This window comes from Triticum dicoccoides, chromosome 1A (assembly GCF_002162155.2).
Source record: "Triticum dicoccoides isolate Atlit2015 ecotype Zavitan chromosome 1A, WEW_v2.0, whole genome shotgun sequence".
Classification (NCBI taxonomy): Eukaryota; Viridiplantae; Streptophyta; class Magnoliopsida; order Poales; family Poaceae; genus Triticum; species Triticum dicoccoides.
Window position 1 is genome coordinate 73,332,178 of NC_041380.1, and position 11,010 is coordinate 73,343,187.

At 45.3% G+C, this 11,010-nt stretch overlaps 1 protein-coding gene across 2 annotated transcripts; it reads right to left on the reverse strand.

Moving 5' to 3' along the window:
* Window positions 1-3,307: 3,307 nt before the first annotated feature.
* Window positions 3,308-10,240, reverse strand: LOC119363962. 2 transcript variants are annotated; one of them, XM_037629349.1, is made up of 8 exons: window positions 9,419-10,240; window positions 8,651-8,706; window positions 7,546-7,655; window positions 7,235-7,394; window positions 7,058-7,150; window positions 6,348-6,476; window positions 5,467-5,724; window positions 3,308-3,642 (listed from the first exon to the last, which is right to left on the reverse strand). In XM_037629349.1, exons 1-7 carry the CDS (start codon window positions 10,158-10,160, stop codon window positions 5,515-5,517), a joined length of 1,500 nt encoding a protein of 499 aa, XP_037485246.1. In that variant the 5' UTR covers window positions 10,161-10,240; the 3' UTR covers window positions 3,308-3,642; window positions 5,467-5,514. The 2 variants fall into 2 exon arrangements, with proteins under 2 accessions (XP_037485246.1, XP_037485255.1); XM_037629358.1 differs by lacking the exon at window positions 5,467-5,724 and having other exon boundaries at window positions 9,419-10,237.
* Window positions 10,241-11,010: the final 770 nt, after the last annotated feature.

Sequence of the window (11,010 nt, forward strand, 5' to 3'; positions counted from 1 at the left end):
GTAGCTAACCTCCAAGCAAAAGACTGAACCTTTGGTGGTACAGAACTTTGCCATATAAATTTCCATGCTTCTCTTGTTCCATCCGGCCGGGAACTTGTAGAGACCTCATTAGGATTTGAGCATTCATCACTAGCCAGTTTATACGCACTACGTACAGTAAAAACTCCACTTTTTTCAGGCCCCCAAGCAACAAAGTCTTCCTCTAGCCGAGCAGATGGTTTTATTTTCTGAATTTCAACAATGTCGACCGGGAGAAAGAACTGATTTATTTTGTCAAAGTCCCAATTACCATGGATATTCAGAAGCTCCGAGACCCACTTTAGACGGCACCTACCACGCTGTGAATTCAAGCCTCCGGTTGGCTCGCGTGCTATCCATCAATCTCTCCATATACGTACACTCTGACCATTTCCGATTCTCCAGACCACGCCTTTTTTCAAAAGTTCGAGACCATAGGCAATGGCCTGCCATGTAGGTGATGGGTTACTAGTGAACACCGTATCCAGTAGGCGCCCATTTGGGAAATACTTCGCTTTAAAGAGCCTTGAGCATAAACTGTTTGGGAACTCTAATATTCGCCACGCCTGACGAGTAAGTAGCGCTTGGTTAAATAGACGAAAGTCTTTAAAACCAAGGCCGCCTTGTTTCCTTGGCCTAGTCATTTTCTCACATGCGTACCAATATGTTTTCCTCTTCCCTTTCTCTGCACCCCAAAAATAGTTCCTAACCATGCGGTTTAGATCATCACATACCTCCAGCGGGAGCTTGAACACACTCATAATATAAGTAGGGATAGATTGAGCAACAGCACGGATTAACACTTCCTTTCCCGCTTGAATAGGGTGCCCATCATAAGCAAACAATCGATTTGAAAGTTTTACTTGCAGGTTCTGAAATTTTCCTTTTGACATACGGCCATCCGGAGTGGGCAGTCCCAAATATTTCTCTTCAAACTCTGTCGTGGTTACTTGCAAAATATTTTTTACTCCGTCTCTGGTTCCTTCCGGACATGAGCCACCCACCATCATGGAGCATTTGGCAGGGTTTAACAGCTGCCCCGTGGCATTTGCATAAACTTCCAGAGTGCTTTTAATATATTGTGCTTCTTGGTCACACGACTTGAAAAACAAGAGCGTGTCATCCGCGAATAATAAGTGTGAGACTCCCGGTGCACTTCTAGTAATTTTCAGCGATGAAATATTACCGGTATCAATCCCTTTAGTGATAAGAGCAGAGAGACCGTCAGCAACAAACAAGAATAAATATGGGGACAGCGGATCACCTTGCCGAAGACCACGCGACGGTGCAAACGAATCCAAGATGACTCCATTGAATTTTACTGAGTATCTCACCGAGGTCACACATGACATAATCCAGTCAACCCACGGTGAGCAAAGCCAAGCTTTTGCATCGTTTGCCTAAGGTAATTCCAGTCCACTCTATCATAGGCTTTTGAGAGATCAAGCTTATAAGCACAATAACTCTTGGTAGGGTCCTTCTCTTGCTTTATATGATGAATACATTCAAAGGCAACATAGGCATTGTCGGTAATCATACGTCCAGGAATAAAAGCACTTTGCGAAGGCGAAATAATCTCATCTAGAACAGGCCTTAACCGGTTTACTAAGCATTTTGAGACCACTTTGTAAACCACATTACATAAACTTATGGGGCGGAAATCCGTGATTTTCACAGGGTTATCAATTTTCGGATCATTACAATGATAGTATCATTGACATTTTCAGGCATTATCCCACTTTGGAAGAATTTTTTACCGCAGCAATTATACCTTCCTTCATTGTCCCCCAGTTACGCTGAAAAAACCGCGCGGGGAAGCCATCCGGACCCGGCGCTTTTAGAGGTCCAATTTGGAACAGAGCGTCTCCAATCTCCTTGTCTGAGAATTCCGCACATAAAACATCATTTATTTGCGGAGTTACAACAGCCTCAAACAAATCAGTGACTTGGCCGTGATCAAGACTTGGGTCAGCCGAAAACAGCTTCTCAAAATAATCTGTAGCGGCCTTCCCCATCTCCTTAATCCCCGTATGCACAACACCTTGAGCATCTTCCAACTTCTTAACTCTATTTTTCCTTGCCCGCCATACTGATTTTGCATGGAAAAATTTTGTGTTCCTGTCTCCTGCTTTTAGCCAATCTATCCACGTTCACAGGCACGTCCACGTTGCTTTGAAGACATAGGAGTGTCAAGCATGCCCATATAGACTAAATTTGGAGAAACATGTTGCTATAAGTCAGAGGGCATTTTTGGCAATTACAGACACATGTACTAGAGTTCTAGATCAGGTGCAATATAATTTCAAGTTGTTGAAAGATTTGTAATGTTGTGTGTTCCGCTTGAGATATGTGAAGCTTGTGTGTGTTGCATGCATAACCGCAACAACAATTTGTAAGTTGCATGAATTTGCAGTTAAGGTAAGTCGATTTCGTGGGAGAAGAAAGAGCAGGCGAGGCGGAGCTCTAAGGCCGAGTCAGGAACAAGCTGGAGTCGGAGACGATGCGGCTTGTGTGGCATCTTAGGTAGAAAAGACTTTGTGAGGGGGGGCCTTCTAATATTTGATTCCTATTTGATTCCCACTCAGATTGACAATGTCCTCGCGCAAGGTTGGGACCCGGCGGCGAGCGGAGCGGGACACTGCAGGAGGAATAGCTCAAGGAGGCCGATCCAAAAAGTTGACTTACACAAAAGATATCAGGCGACTCACCAATAGTGGGTCCCATAATCCACCGGATTTGTTAGTTCATAGACAAGTGATTTACTTTACTCCCTCCGTCCATATATATGTAGGGTCTAATGCGTTTTTTTAAGTGCCTTTGACTATTGATAAGATTGGAAGAAAGGATATATGCTTTTGTTCTCGTATATATATCCTTATCCCTTGCAATCACGAGAACCTAGCAATAAGATTTTGTCCTTCTACTTCAATCATAAAAACATGGTAATAAGATTTATTTTTTTAGAGAGCACAACTACGTGACCACTTGCGGCATTGCCTACCTCCACTACAACTCTCACATCGTTTCAATAGTTCTCTTGCTCCATCCATTCTCAGACGATCAGACCCATAAACAGTAGTACTTGGCCATCCAAACCATGGCCGACTCTTCTCAGAAATGCACCGAGTAGAAGAGAAGCGGTGATCTCCAAGCCTTCAGACAGAAATGATGGCAATAAAGTTTACTGTCTACCTCCACTACACTGTCCTGCTCTACAACTGCATCCTACACGGCTACATCGATGAGCCACTGCTGCCATTGTTCAACGACACCGGCAAAACTGTGTGTATGTCTTACAAGAGAACCTGTTTTGGATGTGTTGGCCGAACTATGCACAAGGTAGCGTGTTCATATGTACTGCCTTATACCGTCTTTGTTTGAAATGCTTTAGACCTTTTGTGCTGCTAGGAAAACTTATGACGTATTATGCCTCATGTTAATTCCTCGAATTAAATACCTCTCATATTCTGCAACTTCAGAAAACCGAGGATGCCAAAGGCTTCGATTGTGAATATTTCAACGGCCTGAAGCCTCCAACCGTTACCGAGGCATGACAACGCCAAGCTGGAACTACAAAAATAATGGACCCTTTTACTGCTCATGTTCTCATTGGTCCGGCAAGCTCTGCAAGGCAGGAAGACAATACCATTAGAGAACTGAAGTATGTATTTAAGAATGCCATTCGAGCTAAAGCTGAACAAGGTTGCCATTCCTATCAACCCTTATATCTTTTCCATCAAATATTTCCTCCCTACACATTTTTTTTTAGATAAGACACCCAAAGGGCATCTTATATCTGACAAGTATCAAGGAAAACAGTAGCTAGTACAATGGAAAAACAAGAAGACACAAAACGACCAAAGGGCAGCCCCAGTGCATGTAGCTCCTGCTTGCGCAGGGTCTGGGGAAGGGTCCGACCACTTTGGGTCTATTGTACGCAGCCTTTCCCTACATTTCTGTAAGAGGCTGTTTCCAGGACTTGAACCCATGACCTCATGGTCACAAGGCAGCAGCTTTACCACTGCGCCAAGGCTCCCCTTCTTCCTTCGACTTCACACCGCCAGCTGGAGCTGAAAATTTTCACTGAACCAGCAGTAAGGTTTAGGGACACCTGCAAACGCCCTCATCATACCCTCACAGACCTTTTGCTGACGCTGGATCGGACGTCGTCGAGGTAGACTGGTAGAGAGACACTGGAGAAACCTTATTCCAATGCGCCAGCGCCATCACCTCCTCAGATGCCACGAGGGAACCAAAACCTAAGGGGAACATGGGCCTACTAGAACCAAGAAAAACGGACGGGGCGGGTCACCACTCCTCTGGCCGCTGACGAGGCTGCCGTACGAGAATGACAAAGGAGACCTTGGGTAACGGCCAGGGTTTGCATGAAAATGTAAGTCCTTTTTTAGTGTAAATGTGCTCATTTTTTACTATTTACTTTTAGGATGACTCAAAAGTGGAAAAGGTTATGCGGCAGCTGGAGATGGTGGCCTCCCCGGTCTTTCCGAAGAGGCCTGCTGGCAATGCGACGTTGTGATGTGGGCTGCAGCATAGAGCGTGGTCGTCTGGGGCGCTATGTACACCGGCGCCAGCATGTCCAAGAAGATTGCTTCGCTAGTTCTGGCTGGGTCCTGCCATCCACCTGCCGACTCCTAGGCACATATGGGTGGAAGGTACGTTGGCCCGGACAGCCCTAGAGATGTGGTCTTCTTCGGAGGCGCCTGGCAACGGCTGTGACGCGGCCTTGAGGCCTGAATCTACCTACCTCGCCATTCATGGTTGGAGGCTGAACAAGGGGAGACCTTTCGTCGTTGCGGTCAGTACTTGGTGGCACCTCCTCACCTGCTCGTTTGGCGAGGACGGTGGTGTGTGTGCGTGTGTCCCTCCTCCTGGGAGGTTGTACCTGTACTGTTGTTCTCTTCCTGTTCAATGAAATGAAGCGCAAAATCTTTTGCATTTTCTCAAAGAAAAAAAAGTGGAAAAGGTTAAGTGCTTGCAGAAAGTCAAAGCCTTCAGAATCATATCCAGTAATTTTGTTCTGGTTCAATTCATCTAAAGATGTTAACTTCCAAAAAAAATCATCTACAGATGTTTGATGCGGAGACCATGTTCACATACATACACAGGTCCATACACGAACCCTAGAAGTATACCATCAAAGTTTAAGATCGCGGGCAAAAGGATTTAGCGGCTGGCTCGTCAAAACGCTACGGCCGCTATAGCGGGCGATAGTGGCCGCTATGCCATTTAGCGGGAACAGTACATATGCATGTTTGTCTGAAGAAACAGATGATTTTCAGCAGAAAACAGAGGATTTTCTTCGAAGCAGTGTTGAAAATCTATGCTACAACCTACAAGTCGTGCAATACCAATAGGCTGACATGCTCTGTTGCTTGTATTGAATCAAAAAAACGATAGAGATTAGAGAGGATCAGAGCAATCCTGTACCTCCTGGAGATATACTGGGAGTTGGAACCGTGTGAGACTGAGCTATCATTATGGAGTGTGGACGCATCGACGTCGTCCTGCAGAGGCCTTCGTCGCCGGTCGCAGCGTTGGCGTGTCCGCAGCAGTATAGGTTGCGGCTCCTGCCAGGTGCTCTGGTCTCCGCTTTGCTGCCTCGCACATCAGTGCATCCGACTTCCGGCGAAGCAGCCGCCGGCCCACCGAGCGCAGCTGGGAAGAACCGCGCAGCCGCCGCAGCAGCTGAGAAGGGAATGGGGATAGCGATGAGTTAGGTTTTCTGGATGAGCTGCTCCTCTGTCCTCTCTATCGGGGCAAATGTGGGCCTGGCTCTTGTTGGGCCTCTGTTTCAGGCCGTCCCAGCAAAATTGCAGCGAGCGCAAATGAGTTTTGCGCCGTTTCGCGCAGCGATCGCGTGATTAACCACAGATCGCGTTTTTTCAGGCATCGCGTCGCGGGGAGGCTTCCAGCCAGCGATCGCGCCGCGATCGCGCAATTTTCGCCCGCGATTTAAAAGTTTGTATACCATACAAGTTAAAATTGAGGAGCATGCCTCTTATATTGCTGTGAAGATAAATTGGGTTCTATGCTCTTGACTTTTTGCCATATTCATACAATTAACGTTTCTAGGATGTCATTTTCATTGGAATAATCTTGCACATCCTGGGAACTCTGGTTTCCTTAAAACAGACTAAGATAAACTGACTTAGTATTTAGGTGCGCAATTTTCACGAACAACAACACTTTAATGTTGCACTCCCTCCGTCCCACAATATAAGACGTTTTTGCAAGCTTTGTTAGCTTGTAAAACCGTCCTATATTGTGGCACGGAGGGAGTAGATCGCAGGTCATTGGCAACTACTTACCAGGCCAAGAGCTTCTGCAGCGGTTTTGACACCAGTAGTACATACGCCCCTGTATAGAGAGAGAAGGTGAACCCTCTCTGCAACTTCCAAATTCTTTTTAAGTCCACCAGCGACCATTTCCATTTCTGCCTGCAAGAGACAAAAAAAAGAGCTTGCATGAATCATGTTTTTTCTCACCAATAGGAGGATATATACACAATAACATTGAACAATGCCCAAAGAACCCTAGGTTTTTTAAGTTTAAATTATTTGTATGCATAGCCATATAGTGAGACAACTCAGGTAGTCTAAGCCAAATATTACGTTGGAAATATAGCAGCATGCCAGAGTTGATTATGTAACTAGTACATGAAACCTAGTCTTCGCTGCTACAGACATGCAATCACCTAGTATTCACACTACAGCCAGCCCCCAAGTGGGATAAACCATGGAAAACCATAGCAACTCAGCTCGTCTTTCTTCCCTCAGCTCAAAAGTTTAACTTGGTCTAAGAGTTTTACTACAGTTGTCTCCCTTGGATTTACACGCTGTGAAAACATAAATAAATCATATATAGGACAACGTATGGCCGTATGCACTTGCACAACACACTGTTGGGCGAGGGAATCACAACTTTGCAACTCTTGAGAAACTAAAGGATGAAAATGGATCGCAAAAGAAAACAGTAACACTGAGAAAGAAATTGCCGAGCTCAAAAACAAAATACATACAGAATTTTCTTCTGGAGGGAATACACGATGAATTCTACAGATCTTTACAAGCTCATCTAGTGCCTCCGTTCGTTTTCCCTGAATCTCTAGAGCCTGCGGGCAATGACAGATAGAATCAACATGATTGATACATATGCAAGGTCATAAACAAGTCTAAAATCCTACAAAAATCCATACCCAGCATTGCAAGAGACACGCACGAGTGCGAGCAGCAACTGATGCACAAATAAGTGTGGCAGCACGGAACTTGTCCAACCCAATATTCACAGAAAGACCAGCAAGAAAATCTCTTGGATTCTCTCCATTAATTTGTGTTGTCCCCATGTCTTCTGCTGTTCTTTAGTAAGAATAAAATATCAGGAACATGTGTATCGAATAAGCAATAAAATTAAAATAATTACAACAGTTTCTTCAAAGTAGATAGTTGCCATGAAGAGCTGAATGTGACATGAAATACACAAAAAATGCTGTCCTGAAACAGAACACACCTGCTGCAATCGTCCAGAACAAAGCCTGTTGTTGCCCTATAGAAAGAATCGCGTGCATTTTCTGCGTCAAATGAGACCTTTACTCCTGATATCTTGCATAACTGCCTTAGCTGCATTAAAATACAAGGAATAATTAAGGAACAGCAAGATGACATGTTTGACAAACTGAAAAATTATTCCAACAGTTTTCTGCTGCTCCGAAGATTGGGAGATTTATTCAACACAAAGTAAATCTTAAATCATTACATAATAATATTTGCAATAAGATATCTAAGAATCATGCCTATAAATGACATTGCTAGAATAATTAGGCTGATTTATGTAAACAAATCAATGTGGTGACCAACACACATGCCGTCAAGTCCAAGGAAGCAGGGTTGTGATGAATTTCTAATCAATATTACTTCAGTCGCATACAGATTGCTTTTAGTTCACAGTTGGTGATGCTGGCTTCAAAATCAAAATTACAGTAGGCAATAAAATATCAGAATTAAAATTCTATGTGTAAGGTGCCCAACAAGAAAATATTATTTTATGCAATTATGTGACTATATGCCAGGCTGCAGCTCCTGGCTTCTAGCTTCTAGGAACAAGCTGAAGCCGGCGAGTACAACTCTCCAAGCTCCACCAATGCTTAAGCCAGAGCCAGACAAGCTTAATGTGCATTTTTGATAAGCTGGAGCAAGCAACCTCTGGCCAGCTGCACGTCTCCTTCTACCAAAACAGTAAAACTAGACTGTTCCATAGCTAGCTTTTCAGAGCTCAAATTTTGAAGCCGGTGCTCGGCCAAACAGAGACCAAGATCTAGCAAGAGGTATATGTTAGCCAAACAATCCAATAGAAATGGTTGGAATCCATAGGGATATTGCAGTATTAAACATTAAGAACGTAATCTAGAGGACCATGGCGTTCTATCAGATTGCGAATTTGTGTTATCTCTCTGAATGTCGACCTACTTCCCATGGAAAAAAAATCCTAACTGCCTGGTACAGAAGGCTATATAGCAAGAAGAGCATGCCAGCACTTCTCAAATTCAAAGTTGATACAAATATGCAAAAAAAATAAAATATTATAACACCATAATGTTAAAGGTACGAAGACTAACTTGAACTGCATCATCGTATCTGTAATCCCTCCCCGCAACCCTATTGTCAATGATTGCTGGAACATGGAAAGATTTAAGGTTTTGATAAGTGAATCAGCATGGAAGTTCTCAGGAGTATGATAAGATGGCCTACATTACCTGCCAATGAAAAAGGGTAACACTATTAGACTATTAGTTATCTAGTACTTTGCATCACCTCCTGTTATGTGAAGGAAAGTGGCAACAATTATAAGAGGTAATTTTATCTTCCATGACCTCAAGGATCCGTATTTGAAGTTTGGACTACCACAATGAAGACACACAAGTTACATGTTCTAATCAATACCAAGAAACTAAGACTGAGGCCAGACACCATTCAAATGTTTGGGTTTAATTTGTAAAGGATGTTACTCCTTCTCTTTTTGGGTCAAACCAAAATTCAGCCAAATCTCACACATGGCAGTGATAGTAGAAAAAATCTGCATCCATCTAGACTCAAAAACAAAAGTTGGTTTTGCCTATTAGTGAAAGAAATGCTCAGAACAAATAAAACAGTGCTACTAGCACAGTTCTATTATTGTTCATCGGGCATTCAAAATGATACACTTCTATTTTTGAGTTCTGACAAGTATAAATGAACCTAGAAAGTTGATACTATTCTATTTTTCTGATCGATATGCTTATTTTATATGCAATCTGATTACGTTCAATATTCCTGTTAACTCCATATGTTTTAATGTTTGAACTAGAAACAGAACAGGATAGTTTGAGATATATGCAGGCATTCACCTCGGACCAATCTATTGGCCAATATCGCCCACCTCTCCGCTTCTTGCCCCAGTTCCACCAACTCGGTTTCTACCTCAGGCCACCACTCTGGGACCCTTCCCTGTGGTTCCTTCCTCCTGACCTTCCTTGCGGGCTCCTGGACGCGGCTGACCGGAGGCAGCACAGGAGACGATACAGCCACCACCACCTCCTTCCCTCCCATGCTCCGGTCCCGCTTCGTCACCACAGCTCCGCCTTCCGGTCGTTCCCACCAACCCCGCCCCCATAGCTGGCGCCAAGCCCGCAAGGCCAGCCCCAGCGACGCCCAGGCCGCGGCGGAGAGAGCGAGGGACCAGAGAAGGGCGAATGCGGCGAAGCGCAGCGACGAGCGGCGGAAGGTCAGGACCAGGCGGTCCCCGCCGACGACGCGGACGCAGGAGCGGAGGTCGCTGTAGGCTTCGTCGGCCTCCGCGGCGAGGCGCTGGAATCGCAGCTCCGCGCGGCGGCGGAGGCGCCAGAGCTCTCCCTCGAGGCCGCCGAAGTCGTCTTCGGGGGCGGGGGCGTGGGCCGGGGTCGGGGTCGGGGCGGCGGCCTTGCTGCCGGAGCGGAAGGGGCTAGGGTTTTTGCTGCGGAAGCGCCGCGCGAAGGCCAGGGCTGTGACCGTTCGGCGGCTGCCGGGTGAGTGGTGTTGGAGGAGAGACGGAAACGACGTCGAGGTGGCCGCTGCTGTCGCCGGCAGGGCGGCGGCGGTGGCTAACGCCATCGCATCAGGATTCAGGCTGTGTTTAGATGAGGGGTTTGGAGGGCGTCTGCGGTTGGACGGAGATAATTACCCGAACCCGCAGCTGTAGGGAGGCAACTCAAAACGCGAATCATCAAATGGACCTCAAACCTCAAAAAGTTCGGACCAGACGATCCCGACAATTTTAGGCAAACCTGACGGGTCGGCTCAACATGGCACGGCCTGAACTTTTTCCTTTTTTTTAGAATCAACCACGCACTTTATTTAAGCTCCCACACCAATTTCGTCTGACAAAACATGTAGAATGCAGTCTGGAGGCTGCAGAAACCAAAACCTGTCAGCATCTAGGTGAACACCTTCTCGAGCCAACACATGAGCCCCCTTATTACCTGATCTCCTAATCCAAGTTGATCTGAACTCTATAAAGGAAAGCAGGGATGGATAAAACAGATTGTTTTCAGTATTCGATGGATCGGGTTTTGAGCAGAGTTAATGGATCGAAAGAAAGACAGCTATTCTTGGGCGGTAAGAGCAACTCTAGCATATCCCGCATCCTCCCGACCCGCAAAACGTGTTTGTAGTTCACGTAAAAACGTCTTTGCGGGCCGGCGCGGACGGCCACAACTGCAGACTTCGCATAATGGACCCGTAAAAAAGATATTTTCGAAATATTATTTTTTACGGATCGGCTTTGCGGCGTCTGATCTGGCGCAGCTTCTTCCGGCCCGCAAAACTTAAATTTGCAACTTAAATTGATCTAGCATAATGCATTCTTTACTTTTGCAACAACATTACATATAAAAGACATTACCAAATCTTTGCTAGAATAGCAAAAATCGAAGAAAACAAGAACCACAAATATGCATTTCAG

Bases quoted from the DNA above. Each gene is read 5' to 3' on its own strand.
- LOC119363962 (XM_037629349.1), bottom strand. From the start codon at position 10,160: ATGGCGTTAGCCACCGCCGCCGCCCTGCCGGCGACAGCAGCGGCCACC. The intron at 7,395-7,545 runs GTGTGTTCTGTT...TTCTTACTAAAG, and splicing joins GTTCTGGACGATTGCAGCAG to AACAGCAGAAGACATGGGGA. The intron at 7,151-7,234 runs GTATGGATTTTT...CATTGCCCGCAG, and splicing joins CGTGTCTCTTGCAATGCTGG to GCTCTAGAGATTCAGGGAAA.